General features: G+C 39.2%; 1 protein-coding gene across 2 annotated transcripts in view; it reads left to right on the forward strand.

Annotated features, from left to right (window-relative positions):
• The window catches only part of TSPAN12 (tetraspanin 12), a 66,880-nt gene that overhangs the window by 6,901 nt on the left and 40,452 nt on the right, over positions 1-19,527 (forward strand). For both annotated transcript variants that reach the window (XM_070369327.1, XM_005894410.3), the window contains 2 exons: positions 9,472-9,554; positions 10,657-10,792. In XM_070369327.1, the coding sequence (XP_070225428.1) occupies positions 9,472-9,554; positions 10,657-10,792 (219 nt within the window). The remainder of the gene's footprint in view (positions 1-9,471; positions 9,555-10,656; positions 10,793-19,527) is intronic.

The following is a 19,527-nucleotide window of genomic DNA, read 5'->3' on the forward strand; positions in this document are numbered from 1 at the left end:
AGTAACCGGTTCACTTATTGTGGAAATCAGGCCAAGTTTGATAGTTAAGTTAAAGGGACCGTCTCTCTTGATAATGATGCCAGGATAACAGGGATTCAAAGCGGAGCCATCCTGGTCAGAGCAGGATGTATGGTCACCTGTCTGCAGGGCAACATGATCTATAGAAACTATTAGTCAGCACAGTTCCAAGGTGCTATTGATTTATTCAGGCCTAATTAGCAGATGTTCATGCTTAAATGATGCCCACAAGTAATCTCCGGAACTCATTTCAGCCATCATTTACAATGCCTACTCTTTCACAGCATTTACCAACAGTCTTATCTGTTTGCTCTTTTCTGCTGCTGCCCCCAGCACTAGAAGGGAAGCTGGTTGAGGCGTGAACTGATTAAAAAGCAGAGGGGAGCAGGCCTGGAAACATGAAATGGGCATGTTCCTGGGAAGTCCTTGCCTTGGGCTACCAGCTTCCAAATTATCAAAAATTGATTTACCTTTACATTTTAATAAATAACAGTTAAAGTCTTTGTTTTTTAAGAAAAAAAGGGAATTTTAAGAGCACCTAGTTCAATTTCTTCATTTTCAACATGAGTGAACAGAGTTTCTAAAAGTTTGAATTACTTGTCCAAGTTCTCTGTAGAGACAGAAATGTAACTAAGTTCCCGGACTCTATTCCCCATTCTGCTCTCTGCTAACAGATTTGACATAAAAAGAGAAGTTTAGGTAGGAGGCTTTAGACATCTGTCAGCCTGGAGCAGAAATGACTGGTGTTACTGTCACCTTATATGAGATTATATATTACGTGTGTCAGACAGCTGAAGGATGAAAATGGCTGTTTTTTGACTGTGACCTTACTATTTGGTGGAAACTATACATATACATTTCATAATAAATTCTGATTTAGAAAACCTGATTTTCGTTTTTTACATGATTAGATTCAAGCAAAGCCAGAATGTATCAGCAACATAGCACATTTCATTTTTATAAATATTTGTTGAGAGCTCGCATTTTCTAAATGTTTTTGCAAGACAGAAGGTGGCAAAGGACCTGCCAAGTAGTACATTAAATATATTTCTTTAGAGTAATATTTGTGAGGACTTTCCTGGCGGTCCAATGGTTAAGACTTTGCCTTCGATGTACAGGGTGCAGGCTGGATCCTTGGTCAGGGAGCTAACTCCCACATGCATTGTGGCCAAAAAAAAACAAAACAGAAAACAGAAGCAATATGGTAACAAATTCAATAAAGACTGTGAAAATTATTCACATAAAAAAAATCTTAAAAAAGTAATATTCGTGTTATTTTCTAAATATTCCTTGAACTACAGGTAATATTTTTCTATATTGGAGAAGATGTAACGAGCTATGAACCTTGCTACATGTGATAACTACAATGCACTAATAATTTAGTCATCATGAATGGCAGTTGAAGAATTATTTTAAGTTGGAAAATTAGTGGACAATAGCATTATTAGTAAGGAGTCCTAAATTACTTGCATAATTTGTCCTTCTGGATTTAATAACATCAGGATTAGATACTGAGGTGACCGAATCTCATTTTAGCTTGGTTTCTTGCTATAATATGTACTGTATTCATTGTTACCATTATTATTTTCTCAACCCTAGTGAGTAAAATCGTTCCGAGAATTGAACTGTTCTCATACACTTAACATGGCTGGAAATAATGTCAATAAAAAGCAGCTTCTTTTCAGAATTGCTTGCTTGCTATGAGATCAAGCTTGTGCTGGTATTATTTATTTTGCCTGATAACTCTATGCACAGTTGTGACACTTGGATAACTACAGTGATAGAAAGCAGTTGAGCCAAGTAGAATATGACGTTTGCAGTTTAAAGGACTTTTGAGAACACTTAAGCCAGCTTCTGACCTGATATATAAATCTTTGATCATGTAATGTGGCAAGCGTCTCTCTACTGGAAAACTTCCAGTGATAGAAAGCTCGGTTCTACTTAAAGCATCTCCTGATTTTGCTGAGCTTCTCCATTAGTTAGCTTATCTGACAAGTTGAAATCATCTTCCTTTAATTATGTTCTCATTCATTCATCTAACATGTAGCAGGTCTCACTACTGGGCCTGGTACTCTGTTGTGAGAGGAAGCTAGAGGCAGTGGTCTGTGACCTCTAGTGGATGAGATGGGTGGGTAAGGCAACAGTAGATCAGTGCTCTGAAGTCTAGACAAGAACACTGACTCTGGGTAAGGAGGGAGCTGGGAGAAAAGCTTCATGTTTGAGTTGGTCTTTAAGGATAAGGTTGTTCTGCTCCTGAGATGGACAGGCTGGAGCAGAATTGTATTTTAGGCAGAAGAAACGACAGGGACAAAGACATAGGTTCAGGAGGTCTGCAGCGGTACATATCAGAGAAGCAGAAGCTGGACTTTGGTCATACGAGGACAGAATGTGTGTGGGAAGGAGCTGGCAGGAAATAAGTTGAAGGAAGAGGTCAAAGGGTAACTGGAGAGGGCCCCGTGTGTCTGCTGCAGAATTTAAACTTATTCTCTAGGAGAGAGCTGGAGGAAGTAGAAGTGAGCGATGGCAAGGAGCCATAAGGGGCAGCTATTAGAGGTTTATAAGCAGAAGAACTTGATTTGCATTTTATAAAGCTAACTGAAGGGTGAATTTGAGGTGAAATCCATGAACTGGAGAGTCCTATTGTAAGAGGATTATAATTGCCTGGCAAGAGGTTGAGGGCCTGGACTAGCCGGAAGTGGCAGGAAAGGGGGAGGAATTCACAAGGCGTGTTGCAGGAACAATCTGCAGGACTTGAAAGTAATGAGATGTAGACTGAGGAAGAGGGAGAGGTTCAGGCTGCCTGCCAAGGTGCCAGTGACTGTGATTGAAGCATTGATCATACCATTTACTGAGAAAGGAAGAACAGTGGGAGGGACATACAGGTTTCCAGAAGAATGAAGACGAGTTCAGTTTTAGAGATGTCAGAACCAAGAATGGCTGTGGAAGTTCAGTAGATGGTTCTATTTCAGTAGATGGTTCTAGTTCAGTAGATGGAAAAGTCTGCCTTTTTCCTCCATTTGTTAGACCTTCACATAGCGGAAGATTCCATTTTTGAACTGATTTAGGATGCTAAAGCTGAAACTCCAGTACTTTGGCCACCTCATGCGAAGAGTTGACTCATTGGAAAAGACTCTGATGCTGGGAGGGATTGGGGGCAGGAGGAGAAGGGGACGACAGAGGATGAGATGGCTGGATGGCATCACTGACTTGATGGATGTGAGTCTGAGTGAACTCCAGGAGTTGGTGATGGACAGGGAGGCCTGGCGTGCTGCGATTCATGGGTCGCAAAGAGTCGGACATGACTGAGTGACTGAACTGAACTGAACTGAGGAGTTGTCTCCTAAACTGAGAAAGATTAAGAGAAAGCCCTGAGGTCAAAAGTGGCTTGAGATAGTAATAGATAGTATGTAAAAGAATCCTGCTTTTTTTTCATCCCTGGAATCCTTTATGAAGTCGGACTTGCTATTATAATGTTTTATATGGGAGGAAACTGAAGCTTAGGAAAGGTTAAGTGACACACCCAAAGTCATGAAGATGGAAAGGAGCAGAGCTGAACTCAAATTCAAACCAAGACTTTTGGATTCAATGGCATCACATGGTCATTGTCATCACATGACGTACAAACAGTGACCTCTAGGACCCGTGATCTGGCCCCTGTCTGGCTTTTCATGCCTGCCCTGTGCCGGTCTCCCTTCCTTGAACATATCCTGCTGCCTTCCACTCTGGGACTCTTGCTGTTCTTTCTGACTGGAATGTTCTTTTCAGCCTCCCTTTCCCTAATGAACTTGATAATTATCCTTTAGATCTTAGCTGTCTGGAGAAGGCCCTTTGACCCCATGGACTAGGTCAGCCACCCTAAAATGAGTTCCTACAGTAACTCATATTATTCCTTCCTCTTACTTAATTACAGTTTACAGTTACACATTTATGTCTCTCATGAGTTGACTAACATGTGAACTCTTCACTTAGTATAAAATTTCAACATAGATTTGAGAGGGTGCCTGCTATTGCCAATCAACATATCTCCAGTTCATTGCATGGTGCCTGACAGAGAGCAGCTGATCAATATATATTTTTTGAAAGAAAGAATCACTTCAGAACCATGCTTTTAACCATTCTACCATATTAGAAATGTTTTTGAATATGCTGTTTTTAGAAAAAACATTTTTGTTATGAATGGATGTTAGTCACTCAGTCATGCACGACTCTTTGCAACCACATGGACTGCAGCCCACCAGGCTCCTGTCCATGTGATTTTCCAGGCAAGGATACTGGAGTGGGTTGCCATTCCCTTCTCCAAGGAAGTTATGAATGGAAGTACTGTTTATATAATGACAGCCACTGATACTATATTATACAAAATGAAAAATCTGATAATTTATTGCTACTTGTCTTGAAAGTAAAAGTGTTAGTTGCTTAGTCATGTCCTATTCTTTGTGACCCCACGGACTGTGGTCTCTGTACATGGAATTCTCCAGGCAAGAATAATAGAGTGGGTATCCATTCCCTTCTCTAGGGGATTTTCCTGACCAGGGATCAAACCCAGGTCTCTTGAATTGTAGGCAGATTCTTTACTGTCTGAGCCACAAGCCCTAATAGCTGTCTTAGAGCTATGATAATTGAAAATTGGCTCAATAGACTGTGAGAAATTAAAACATGGAGAAATCAGTATCAGTTATTATTCTGAAGATGGTAGAAGAGAGGATTATTAATAACTGCCAAAGAATTAAGGTGAATAAATAAAATGGCACAATGGTAGAATTTCCTGACCTCCTTAAACATATAAGTTATTTGAACACCCACATATAGCCAAGTAGAGGAAGACCATTTAGCCTCAGATTTAATCAAATGGTTTATGGTCCCCTGCTAGCTCTGTGTGTTGTAATAGGTTCTGTGATTATTGAGGACTGGTAAAGCCAATAGATCAGAAGATAACTGTCATTGAAAATGGCTTCTCTGGTAGCTCAGCTGGTAAAGAATCCACCTGTAATGCAGAAGACTTGGATTTGATCCCTGGGCTGGGAAGATCCCCTGGAGAAGGGAACGGCTACCCACTCCAGTATTCTGGCCTGGAGGATTTCATGAACAGTGGAGCCTGGCAGGCTACAGTCTATGAGGTTGCAAAGAGTCAGACATGACTGAGAGACTTTCACTTCATTTTACTTCACTTCAGGGTCAACAGATCAGAAGATAACTGTCATTGAAAGCGTTGTGTGTTATACTCGAAGATCCCAAGTGACAGAGTACAGTTCTCATCCTGGTGGGCCAAGAGGGGAAGCATGGGGTCCATCACGAGGCAGGGAGAGAAGGGCACTGGGCAAGTACTTTTACTGGGGCTTCTTCAAGAAGGAACTGGCAAGGCAGGGTAAATAGGTTTTGGATTGGCTAATTTGAATTCTTTCAGCAGCCTCTCTCCCTAGTTGTCTGGCACGTGGACCTTGTGGTGATTTGGGCAGGTGTAGAGTGGCCTGGAATGAAAGAGCTCAATAAAGGAGTGGTTGGGAGTGTGCACTCTGGATTGGTTGATTTGTATTTAAAAATGAAAGCTATGTCCCTTGGAGAAGGACTCCTCCTAAGGTTAGGTAGAAGGTGGCCAAGGCAAGGTGACTCAGGCATATTATCGGTTTGTCCAGACAAAGGTGTGTCCAGCATGAGCATGTAGAACAGATGTTAAAGCATCAAGTTTGCAGGAGCTATAAGCACAGTTAATACACTGTGACAGAGCCCCTGGGGAACTTTTATTAGGTTTACAATCTGTTCTTCACTCCCAACAGGGATGAGGGTGGTAATGTGTGTGTGCTCACAAGTGTGCCTGTGTGTGCTCAGTCACTCAGTCATGTTCCACTCATTGTGACAGCCTGGACTATAGCCTGCCAGGCTCCTCCAGACAAGAATACTCGAGTGGGTTGCCATTTCCTACTCCAGGGGATCTTCCCAATGCAGGGCTTGAACCCGAGTCTCTTGTGTCTCCTGCATTGGCACGTGGATTCTTTACCACTGAGCCACCTGGGAAACCCATACAAGGCATTTTTGAGGATGGTAATAACTGGCCTCATTCTCCTCTGAGCTGTGGTCCAGAGGTTCTTAACCTGTTTTAGGCCATTGAACCCTGAGCCTTCATTCAGCAAAGAATGTTGTTCGGATGCTCAGACTGAGCCTGGCCACGACAGACAGATGATCCTCGTGCTACTCCATGCTCCCCACCCCCTTTGAAAAAGAAACCCTCCATGCTGCTGAAGCTCCTCCCGTTTATGGAGCATAATGCTTCTTTCTGCATTTGGAAGGTAGTTAGTGACTAACTCTGAAGCTTCAGAGATGAAGGCCTGGATTTGAATCCAGCTCTACCATTCAGAATCTGTAAGACCTTGAACAGGTTTTCATGTCACATTTTACACTATAATTATCTAGAAGCTCCACAGAGGCTGGGATCTTGCTACTTTTATACATTTTTTGGGTCTGAGACTCTGATACAGAGAATACAAGGCAGATGGTTGGTGCTAGGTAAATGAAGTAGTTCCCCTTACCCTCGGTTTCATTTTCTGTAGTTTCAGTCAGACATGGTCAACCGTGGTCCTAAAATATTAGATGGAAAATTCCAGAAATCAACAATTCATAAGTTTTATGTGGTTCTGAGAAGCAGGATGAAACCTCCCACTGTCAGGTCTAGGATGTGGCTCATCCCTTTGTCTACTGTAGCCGTGTTGCATTTGCTACTCGCCCATTAGTACATACAGGATTTGAGACACTCTGTGGTTTCAGGCACCCACTGGATTTCTTAGAAGATATCCTCTTTGGATAAGGGGGGAATCTACTGTATTTGCAGCTAAATGAAGACAACATAAGGTTACCAGTTGATTTTCCAGGCAGGTGACTATGTTTCACTGAACAAGAGGTCGCAGAGCTCCAGGTGTCGTGCTTACCTGGGAGCCTTTTTTGAGAAAGCATGTTTTATGGCCACTCTTTGAGTCAGTAAAGACTCATTCCTGTCTTGTATGTTCATTATTTCAGCATTTAAAGAAAACTTCTAACATAATGGTACTTAATGTTCATTAAGATGCCAGAAACTATTAAAAATCAAATTAAGCTGAAATTCACTGTATTGCACTTAAGGTAAGGCACATTTGAGAAAATTTTCTGAAAGACCTTTAGAACTTAGGTTTAACCTTCAGCTCTTAGAAAAACCTCCCAGGAAGACTCATTTTGAACATATTCTAGATAGTAGCTGTTTAATTTTGTTTTTTTAATTATGGACAATTTAAAACACACAGAAGTAGAGAGCACAGTATAATTAATCCCCATTTATGCACACAATCTCCACTTCCCACTTAACTCCCATGCATCATGATTATTTTTTAAACCATTCATCATGTATCTCTAAAACATAAAGATTCTTTTAAAAAAGTAATACCATTGTCATATCTACAATACTAAATAATAATTTCCTAATATTTTCAAATACCCAGTCATGTTAAAATATCCCCCATCATCTCATAAATGGTTCTTTGTGGTTGGTTCATTTAAATCAGGATCCAAACCAGGTCAACATGGCCTTGGACAATCTCTTTTAAGTTAAAACAGTTTCACCTTCCATCTTTTTATTCCACTTGCCAGCTTTTTTTTTTAATTGGAGTATAATTGCTTTGCAATATTGTATTAGTTTCTGCTATAGAATAAAGTGAATCAGCTGTAAGTATACATATATCCCCTTCCTCTTGAGCCTGCCTTCCACACCCCACCATCCTACCCCTCTAGGTCATCACAGAGCACTGAGCTGAGCTCCCTGTGCTATACGGCAGCTTCCCATTAGCTATCTGTTTTACACATGGTGGTGTATTTATGTCAAACCTGATCTCCCAATTCATCCTGCCCTCCCCTTCCCTTGTTGTGTCCACATGTCCATTCTCAACATCTGTCTCTGTTCCTGCCCTGGAACTAGGTTCAAATGTACTATTTTTCTATATATATGCATTAATATATGCTATTTGTTTTTCTCTTTCTGACTTATTTCACTCTGTATGACAGACTCAAGGTCTGTCCACATCTCTACAAATGACCCAGCTTTTTTAATTAAAGAAACCAGATCATTTGTTCTGTAAAATTTCTTACATTTTTTATTTTGTTGATTGCATGCCCATGGTGGCATTTAACAAGTTTAAATCTGTTCTTTGTATTTCCTGTAAACTGATAGTTAGAGCTTGAGGCTTGATTAGATTCACGTTTGACTTTTTGGTAAAAATACCTCAAAAGTATCTTTGAGTACTTCTGATTGCATCACATTGGGAGATGTTATCTCTGTTGTCTCTTTCTGTGATGTTAAGATTGATCAGGGCATCTGGTATTTTATGTCCCCATTCTAAAAGTCCCCATCAGCTGGTGGTCCAGTGGCTAAGACTAACACAGATGGAGTTCCATCTGTGGTCAGGGAACTAGATCCTACAAGCCACAGCTGAAGATCCTGTGTGCCACAACTAAGACCTGGCGCAGCCAATAAATAAATTCAATGAATATTTTTTAAAAAGTCCCCATCAGTCCCTTTTCACTTAATGCAGTAGCTCTCAGCCCTGTACTACCTATTAGAACATCTGTGCAGCCTTTACACACTTCTGATGCACAGGCTCCACTTCCAAGAATTTATTCAGGGTTGACTTGGGCTCAGCAATTTTTTTAAGTGTCCTGGGTGATTCTGATGTACAGACAGGACTGAGAGCTACTGACCTGATAATTTTGGCAGTCATTGAGGATCTTTGCCAAGAGAGCCATTATTTCAGAAAAGCTTGTCAAATAGTGATATTCTATCTTGCTTTCTGTACGTATTAGCTGATATTCTTCTGTAAAAACTTTCATTAAGTCTTTGATTCTTTCTCTAGTTTGTATGGGAAAAATTGAATAAACATTGGATTCTTATCAGTTTTCTGAATGATGAGTTGAATATCTAATATCCTCCAAAGCTGTTTAGTGAGTTTTGTTTAAATATTTTTGTGAATTCGTAGACTTTAGTGTATTGGATGTTTTAACCATTGCAGTTGTTATTATTATGTATTATTTTGATGGCCAAATTGTTTAACTTTAGCCAGTGGAAGTCCTTTGAAGTTAGTGCCTGTAACTTTTTGGACATCAGTAGTATTTTATTGCTTCCTTGCTTTTACGTATGATGTATTTTAGGCTCATCTTGTACATTTGATAATTTAGTTGTTCTGTGAAATTCCTGTCCTGGTCTTTCTAATAGTTCAGCTCTCCGTGTCCTATTTAGTGACATTCTATTTAGTGGCTATGATGTAATTACAAAACAGAATGGCAGATATTTATAGTAAAAGTAAATTTCAACAGGTGGTAAATGGTCATTAGGAAAAATCGTAATAATTATGTAAATAAAATCCTCAATATTTTGTTATAAGTCCTGCAGAGCATGATGAATAACTTCTTGGTCACCAATTTGTAATTTTTTACCCACAGTTAATGTCCATCAGCGTGTTGGCTGTGTCTGCTTGGATGAGGGACTACCTAAATAATGTTCTGACTTTAACTGCAGAAACAAGGTAGGTTTTATAATTAATGATTGAATTCTTTCATCAGGGTTTCCTCAGACACTAATTTCTAAGAAACTTTGCCCTCAGCTGTTTAGATGGTAGTGCTCACCCCCGATCATTTGGAAAGTTTTTCCTGCCCATGGTAACACTTGGATTTTCTAGAATTTTCATTAAGGTATACTGCTGTTTGTAGAGGACACCTCTGGTTATGGTAATACCACCTGCCTGTCCTGGAAGTGTTTGAACCAAGCCATATTTGTTACAATGGACAGCACAGCTACTTTTCCTTAAGAAAATAATTGCCAACTTTTTCTTGCCTTCATATTCCTGAGCTAATGAAAACCAAACCCTGCATGTCATTTTCTTACCCAATTTCAAGGATTAATCCACTAACATCACAAATGGCAAACTACTTAATGTCTCTGAGCCTCATTTTCTTCATCTCTGAATAGGAATTATATACCTCTTTGAATTTTCCTAAGGATTTCTGTAAAGTCCTTAACAGGATGGAGCTTAGTAAGCACTTAGTAATGGTCTTTTTTCTGTTATCCTAGTTATTACTCTTACTGTTAAGGCTCTAGCTAATCATTTTTCATGGTTTTTGAGCAGAGAACGAATCTCCCTCCCTTCTTTATAATATAGACCAATTTCCCTTTCCGTAGCAGTGTTTCATATTTTTGGAAAAGTGCACACTGCATGCGGAGTCCCAGATCAGAGAAGAGAGTCTTCTCAGCTGGGAAATACTGAAGTTTCATGTGGTTTCCTCATGAAAGTTAAGGCTTCGGCGCTAATATTAAATGGACTTTTTAAACTGTAGGTCCCTATCTTATAATATATTTTAAATGAGCTGAGATGGGAAGTTTTTTTCTTTTTTTTTTGTACCACTTGTATAAAAAACTAAACCAAACAAGATAAAACATGAAACAAACAAGCAAGTTGGTGACAGCACAGTGCACAAGTCAGTTGTGTCTTGTGCTATGTCTTGGGTGCCTTTTTATTCTATTTATAATATAAAGACTTAATGAAAGTATCATAGAAGAATATCTGTTTGTGTGTGCAGAAAGCGAGATGGGATATTGCTATTCGACCATCTTTTCTGTTCTTCTTTCAGGGTAGAGGAGGCTGTCATTTTGACTTACTTTCCTGTGGTTCATCCGGTCATGATTGCCGTTTGCTGTTTCCTAATCATCGTGGGGATGTTAGGATACTGTGGAACAGTGAAAAGAAATCTGTTACTACTTGCATGGGTATGGTGTTTATATCTCATCTTTATTGTGGTTAAAGAGACCAACCGGTATTGTATTATTGGTTCATCAGTGCAGGAGATTATATACGTAGGGAACCGTGAGAGCAGTTCCCTAATCTGTGGTCATTGTTCAACATCCTGTGAGAAGGGAAGTGTTCTTTCCATGAGAAATGATGTCAGTACAAGTGTTTGCTGTACTCAGAAGATGAGGTGTAGAAATATGTACACTAATTATTTCACTCAGGCCACATGTTGACATTTTCATTTGAAAGTATGAGTTTTTTTTCTAGTGTCAGGGACCTTATTACTGCTCCAATAAGCCTTTTGGGACTTGAACTGAGATGTCATCATGGAATTCTGTTTCTTTCTCTCCTTTCTTGTTGTAAACAAACCCACCACTTAAACGCATATGGAATTCAGGTGGGGAGGTAACAGAGAGAAAGGCATAATAATCCTAGTGCTACCTTTACATATGGCAACCCACTCCAGTTTTCTTGCCTGGAGAATCCCTATGGACAGTGAAGCTGGTGGGCCACAGTCCATGGGGTCACAAAGAGTCGGACACGACTGAGTGACTAAGCACCAAGCACCTTTACCTAGGTTAGTGAAAAGAAGTAAGCCTCAGTTTCCATAATCTTAGTTTTTTTTTTTTTTTTTAATTTGGGAAGAATTGGACTAAATTACTTCTTAAATTCCCTTTAGTACTCCATTTCTATGATTCCAAAATCTATGATTAGATTTTTAGCTTAGAAATGAGCAACCCCCCCTTTAATATGAAACATTTAAAATACAGTTTACACATAGATTTTTGAAGCTCATTGAGTGTATAAAATATGTTAGTGGCACCAGGTAGTTGAGACTGCTAACATGTAATTGCGGAAACTTCAGACTCCTACAAAAGCAATTTATTGAGTATATCCCTTTCTTTGCAGTAGTTCTCAATGGTATCTGTGCACTCATTTCTTATAGGGAACTTAAAAAAATTTTTTTTAGTGGTGTGCTGATATGCTAGATACCTGAGCAGAAAAAAGCCCTGATTTGTAGCATTTGAAGATTTCTGTGGTGTAAATACTCCCAGCATGGTCAATTTTAGGTTACCAACACAGTGTTGCTGAATGCAGAGCTGGGGAGAGATGAGCACAAATTCTCATTCCGGAGCCAGCTCCTGCACACCAGGGCTCGCCTGGCTTCCGTCCCAAGCCCATTAAAACAGAATCTTAGCGTGAAGCTAAACTAAAGCTTTGCATTTCACAGGAACAACCTGTGTTAATGTATTACTTGGCTTCATGGATGATGACTCTTCAGGTCGCGTGACTGGAAAACAGAAAATGCTGCAGAAAATAAACTACCCTCAGAGAAGGGGTACATGCCCATTTCCTCATTTCTGTCCACTTTGGTATACAATGATCTTGATTATATTTTATTTATAATATGTCATTGTTCTTTCAGGGGAAAGGAGGTGGAAGGGTTTGGAATCTTATGTTGCAATTTAAGAAATTTGGAGAATAATTTAAACATAAAATAAAGGACTTATATAAAACATAGTTTAAAGGATGGATAAAGTATCGAAACTTAAAATCTCAGAATCATTTTCTAAAACCACAGTCTTACAATGATGTCCCATGTATACAGTCATTAGGTCTGGCTACTATTAATATGATTCTTCCTCCTCCCAACTTGTATGATTCTGGATGGTTCCTGGACTGTGGGATGGGGAGGGGTAGGATAACATATTTCATAGAATCTCAAAGACTTTTAGGAACATATTTTGAAAACCATCTATGCATTCCTTTAGGTTATTTGAATGAAAGTAAAACAATTTGACAAATAAGGTAATTTGGGCTCTCCTTGGGGCAGGATGAATCATAGAGACTTGTGCATAGGAGCTAGTTTGTGATGCTGAAAGAACCTTATGATGCAAAGGTGGCGTGGAGGGCTGAGGTTCTAAGGGACGGTAATTTGTTCATTCATTCATTCTTCAAACACTTCAGAGAATATAGGCACTACTAACCTTTGCCATCAGACCAGGTTATACACAGTGGATAGACAGTTTCACTACTGTCTGAAGAGACCTCTAGTAAGATTTACTATGAGTACTGAGGCTAGAGAAGAGCTCCAAGCTCAATCCCAAGGGATCAGCCCACCCTTCAGGAGGATGACTGGAGTAGTTTGATGATGCTGTATCCCATCCCCTGTCCTTTTGCCTGGTTGTTGTTGTTAGTCGCTCAGTCGTGTCCAACTCTTTGCAACCCCATGGACTGCAACATGCCAGGCTTCCCTGTCCTTCACTATCTTCTGGAGAAGAAGATAGTGTCCATTGACATGACTCTATCATGTCCATTGAGTCGATGATGCTACCCAACCATCTCATCCTCTGTCGCCCCCATCTCCTCCTACCCTCAGTCTTTCCCAGTATCAGGATCTTTTCCAATGAGTCGGCTCTTTTCACAGGTTGCCAAAGTATTGGAGCTTCAGCTTCAGCATCAGTTCTTCCAATGAATATTCAGAGTTGATTTCCTTTAGAATTGACAGGTTTGATCTCCTTGCTGCCCACGGGTCTCTCAAGAGTCTTCTCCAACACCACAGTTCAAAAGTGGATGTACTCTTTTCCATAAAGCAGCTTTTGGTGCATCGCTGTTCCCCATGTCCATGGCTGCCATCCGCACGTTGGTCGTTTCTTCCCCTTGACTATCTGTGGCGGTTTTTCCCCCATTCACATCAGGCTGCTTCTCTCCTCCTAGGAAGTTTCCTGTCTAGACCCAGCACAACCTATCCTTTGCTTGAAGAATGATCTGCAGTCTTAGGTCCCAGTTACCTGTTGCTCATAACTAACCTGCTTCTCAGACAGTTTTTTTCTTCCCCTCTGGCTTTCTTTCCATAGCCTCTTTCTCTAAACAGTTGCCAAGTCCCTTAAGGTTCTAGTTCTACAACTTTCGGATCCTGTGTGCCTTCTTTTCTATTCTCATTTGGAATGCCCAGGATCAGGTTCTTCTGACTTCTTACTGAAACACTTCATAGCCCCCTAACTAAACTTCCTGCCTCTGTTCTCTCTTTCTAATTTACCCCAAGTCAGTGCTGCAAGGTTAGTATAATGCTACAGTGATCACATTACTCCTGTTTTCCAAAACCCTGAAAGACTCTTAATGGGGTAATGAAGTGTTTAGAGACACCTTAATCTTGCATCAAACTCTTCTGCAATCAAACTTTCATCTGTCACTTCTAGCTTTCTTACTTCATTATTTTCTGGTCCAACTGAATTTTCTGACCCGTGAACGAACTTTTCTGGCTGTGTTCTTTCCTGCCCTTATTCTTGCTGTTCTCTTAGCTAGGGATTTCTTCTAATACTTCTGTTTCAGTACTAACAGCCTGTTACAGTTTGTCTGAAATAGTGCCTCCTGAAATTGTAATAATGATGAAGATGATGATGATAATCAAAAGTAATTGACTTTTCTCAAGTACTGACAAAACGTAAGGCTTACAGGCTGTATAGATTTACATAAAGAGTTTTATATTAATTAAACAGTTTTGTCCTCTCCACAATTCTAATGAGATGTACTGTGCTTAGTCACTCAGTCATGTCTGACTCTTTTCGACCCCATGGACTGTAGCCCACCAGGCTCCTCTGTCCATGGGGATTCTCTAGGTAAGAATACTGGAGTGGGTTGCTATGCCCTCCTCCAGTGGGTCTTCCCAACCCAGGGATCGGACCCAGGTCTCGTGCATTGCAGATGGATTCTTTACCGTCTGAGCCTGAGATAGATAATTATTCCCATATTGTAGGTAAGGGAATGAGGCACAGATTGGTTTAATTATTTGCCTAAGTTTGCATAGCTAATAAATGGAGTATATGGTATTCAGACCATCACAGTCTAGTTCTAACAACATATGTGTAGCACCTTCACGACACTGTTTTACTCTTTGTGTGTGTGTTAGTCACTCAGTCATGTCCGACTCTTTGCGACCCCATGAACTGTAGCCTGCCAAGCTCCTCTGTCCATGGGAATCTCCAGGCAAGAATACTGGAGTGGGTTGCCATTTCCTTCTCCAGGGATTTTGCTCTTTAATTGCTTCCTTTTCCTAAATACTTAAGTATCTTAGTTTAATATGGATTATGTATCTTACATTGTATAAAATGTTTTCTATAAATCTTTCATCTTAAACTCAACAATCATCTAAGATAGATAATTATAAACGAAGTTCAGAGAGGTTTATTAATATGTCCAAGGTCACTCAGCACTAACAGGTAAAGCTTTGATTCACACCTCCATGTTTCTGACTGCCAAGTCCATTCTCATTGGGCTTTTACCAGGGTCTCCAACAGACATGTTTCAACGTTTGAAGTTCAGTGCTTTTCTCTTATTATAAATTTCCTTTTTTATAACTAGCCCAGATTATCAGACTACAAACAGCTTGATAATATGAACCATTCATCTTGCCTATTGCTTTAATAATTTTTTTATGAACTCAAATAATAACCAGAAAATTAGAACAGTGTGAGTAGAAGTGGTCAGCACATCACATGAAGGATGGTGTCTGGAAGACAATGATGGATGAGATTTTCAGGCAGGAACCTGGCTGTTAGATAGGTTCAGACAATAGTGGCTTGTTAAAGTGGGGCAGCACTCATGCAGGTTATGATGGGTTATTAGGTCTTTGGCAAATATTTGCAAGGCAACTCTCATGGTTTCTTCTTTTGTGTCCTTTAGCTTTTTATCCTAATTAAAAAAAAACTTTGGAAGGTTCCTTAATTGTAGTTGTAAATTTTAAGAAAGCCCAATACGTTCAATCCAAATTGTGCACTTCCTTGTATTCAAAATCATGCTTCACTTTTAAGACCCATAAACTATCTTAGAGGAGGAAACATTTTTCTTTTTTTAAAGACAACTTGTATCTCTGAGAGCTGCCGTATCTCTTGAATGATTACTAAAAAAAGAGCTGACAACTGGGCGATGGTGCTACTTAACCATAAGTCAAAGTCAAAATGCCATTATTCATCTGACTGGTCAAGAAGAAGCTTTACAACTCCCCTACCCTCTACCCGACTCCTACCCCCACCCCCCAAAGAAACAACTGCAGGCTAGGAGGCCATCTGTAGGAAAAGATTTATTGAGAATCGTGATCAAGAATTTGACCCTTCTATTGAATTATAGGTACAAATTGTTAAAACAGCCTAATTTAAGTTTCCTAAACATACAATTAAATTTGCATTTCAGCTAGACAACGAATAATATTTTCGTATAAGTATTTTCCTTGCAACATTTAGGATATACATCTACTAAAACATTTTCTTATCTGAAAGTCAAATTTAAATGAGCATCTTGTATTTTTATTTCCTGAAGTTAGCAACCCTACTGTAACCAGATTTGTTCTTAAAAATGTGAAACTGTCACAGAACAGAAACTTCCATGTATTTGTAGGAAGAGATTATGAGTAATTAAATCCCAATTATATTGGGAAGACAAGCCAAAATGACTAAGAAGATAAACTTGAATGTGCCATGACTTTCAAAGTAATTTCAGTAGCAGAACTTCTTTTCTATTTTAGAGAGAAACTGAAGCTAAATGGAAATTGGTTTTAAGCTTTAGATGGGTACTTCCCAAGGCTTTTAGCTGTAGACTAAGTGTAATTCATTTGTTATTGCAGTTCTACCTTGCTATTAACATAGGCATTAGGAAAGCGGTGCCAGCACAAGGGAAATGTAAACAGGTTGAACAGACGTGTTTACAATATCGACAGCAGCTGAATGTCACCATCAGGAGATTGTCATTTGTCAGAGTGTGATGTTAATATGTACTCGACTGCCAGCAACCCACAACTTGTCAGGCCCTGGTCAGAAATTAAGTTGCATGCATCTCACATGTGTAAGATCAGTACCTTATATATAAATGGAAAGGTTTTATTTTTTTTCACCCTTATTATCCCAGAGAATTTTCACATAGCTAGTGATTATGTGGAAGCACTTTTAAACTTTCTTAAAATATCCAGTGGTTGCACCAGATTTGAAATGATTCTCTTGATGGAAATCAAGTACATTTTTAATGGCCATGGAGAAATAAACCATCCTCAGTGTTCTGTTGTTTAAAATCATAATGCAAAACTGGAATATCTTTAAATTGGAGTTAATTTCCTACAGACTCAAAGTTCTTCTTTCAAGTAGTTACACATTTAATAGTGATAATGCTACTGATAACCTATTAAGTTAAAATTAAACTATTAAATTAAGTATCTTTATTATCTGCTAATAGTTTTGGTTGATAGCCTAGTACCTTTATTTCTAAGTCAAGGTCCATCATATCATTGATTACATGTTCAGCATCTGCCCAGAGTTTCGCTCTGTTTTCTCAGAAAATACTTATAGCAACTTTATATGGTTAGATGTATTTTATAACTGAGGGAAAGTAAGATGCCCAAAGACACACAGCTGCTAGTTGCTTTCATCAGCATTTAGATACAAATTACATTCAAAGTCTGTACATGTTTCACTCCACCACCCAATGACTGGAATATATTTAATTAATTGCTGGCATAACTTCTATAAGACTTAAATATGCTTCATCTATTATTCTAACGTATTCAGTAGTCATTCAACTTTTAAAGGTATATAATATTTTAATGTTCTTATTACAAAAGGAATTCTAAAAATCCAACCTTAGTTCTCCCTTATCCTATCAAAGAATCAGACAGCTTCTCTTTTCCTTTCTTGCCTCTTTTCTGCCCCTGTCTTTCCTTTTCCCCTCTGTAAACATATATTGAGTACCCAGTCTGTGATAAACACGAGATACAGAGATGAAATGGGAGACTGCAAAAAATAAAAAAGCAAAATAGACCATTAAAGTTATAAATAAATTAGTGTGGGAACCCTGAATAAGGAGCAGCTGGAGGTTTCCAGGAGATTTTGCAGGAGAGTCTTTGTTTGAGCTGGATGTTGAAAGTGTATAAGAGTTTTCTGGCGGAGGAGGGAAGTTACATGCAGACTGTGTGCAAAGATACAGAACCGTGTACATGTGTTCCCCATCCTGAACCCCCCTCCCACATCCCTCCCCATCCCATCCCTCAGGGTCAACTGATCCATGTCAATGTATGGCAAAACCCACTACAATACTGTAAAGTAATTAGCCTCCAATTAAAATAAATATATTAATTAAAAAAAGAAGAAAACAAACCACATTAAACAAGCATTTCTTATATAAAAAAAAAAAAGAACTGTGAAAGAACATGGCAAGTTTAGGCAAAACTTAGAAATTCTGGTGGCTATGGTGTCAGTGAAAAGTGGTTGAAGTAGTCTGAAGACCATGAAGATCTTTGTAGGAGAGTCTAATGTTTTCCCTTGGACTGTGGTCAGTGAGTGTGTCTAGCATTTGATGAAATGATAACATTTAGGAATGGAGGCTTTGGGAAGGATGGTTAGTGGTTATACACAAGTAGGAGAGCTGGGTTTGATCCCTGGGTCAGGAAGATCCCCTGGAGAAGGAAATGGCAACCCAATCCAGTGTTCATGCCTGGGAAATCCCATGGACAGAGGAGCCTGGCAGGCTGCAGTCCATGGGGTCACAAAAGAGCTGGACATGACTGATCGACTGAGCACAACCCCTAGTCCTTGGAAGCATGGATGGGGTCTGGACCAAGACTTTGGGGACTGGATGGAAGACAGCTGAATTCAGCATATCTTGCTGAGATAGTATTTTTGCACATGATAGTAATGTTTGTATTACTTGACATCAGGAAACAGGATATTATTCAGTATCTATGTGTTTCTAATCTAATAGACACATATCCCATTCAATATAGGCATTTTATTTTGACATGTTAACTAGAATTCTTTTAAAGTTGTAGTTTTAAAATTTAGTTGTTAAACTCACAAAAATTTCAGTCAGAGGAAACCAAAGATGATGCAGGCATTTCTGCATCCAGAGGCTCAGTTTGCACATCTTGGTTTCTTAAATGAAGCTGGCCGTATTGCCTCTAATTATACCCCAGGAAAGCACATAAGCAAATGTATTTGAAAGGAAATGTCATGATATTCCTGCCCTTAGTGGTGGGTCTTTGTGACAGGATCTGGAGTGTTCTTTGGACTTTTTGCTTACTTTAGGGTTTGAAGTATGAATGGCTCAAGGTTTTGTATTTCTGACTTTGGTATAATTTAGGTATACTCTGTCATAGTAAGCATTTTAAGCTTTGTTATATATTGTTTCTTAATATATACATTTGCGATAGCTTTGGCTAAATGTAAGGGATATAAATCTATACCCATCGATTTGGTGAATGTCCCCAGTCTGTGTGGAGTTCAGTGACAGATATTTCTCTGGCAGCACATGCTCTTAAAAGGGTGATTTCAGCAAATGCTCCCTTGAGGCTAATTCAGCAATTGTGTAGAGTTTCTGCTTTCACGTTTGCTATTGACTTCCTTTGGCCTGGGTGGAGCAGTAACTATTCATTTGAAATCATATCAGTGTCTAGAAGACTTAGGCAATAGAGTTAAATCAATAGTCAAGCAAATGACAGAAAAGATGAGAGAATTAAGAATTGTTGAAGCTATAATGAGGAAAATAACTTTTAGAAAGACTTTCTGGAAAAATGAAGTTTAATATTTACTTGTATGCAATATCTGAAAAATGTGAATTTTTCTTTTCTTTCTTTCTTTCTTTTTTTTTCTTTTTGGCCATGCTGTGTGGCATGCAGGGGCTTAGTTGCCAGTAGGTGATGGTGGTTTAGTCACTTAGTTTCATCCGACTCTTT

This window comes from Bos mutus, chromosome 4, assembly GCF_027580195.1.
Source record: "Bos mutus isolate GX-2022 chromosome 4, NWIPB_WYAK_1.1, whole genome shotgun sequence".
Classification (NCBI taxonomy): domain Eukaryota; kingdom Metazoa; phylum Chordata; class Mammalia; order Artiodactyla; family Bovidae; genus Bos; species Bos mutus.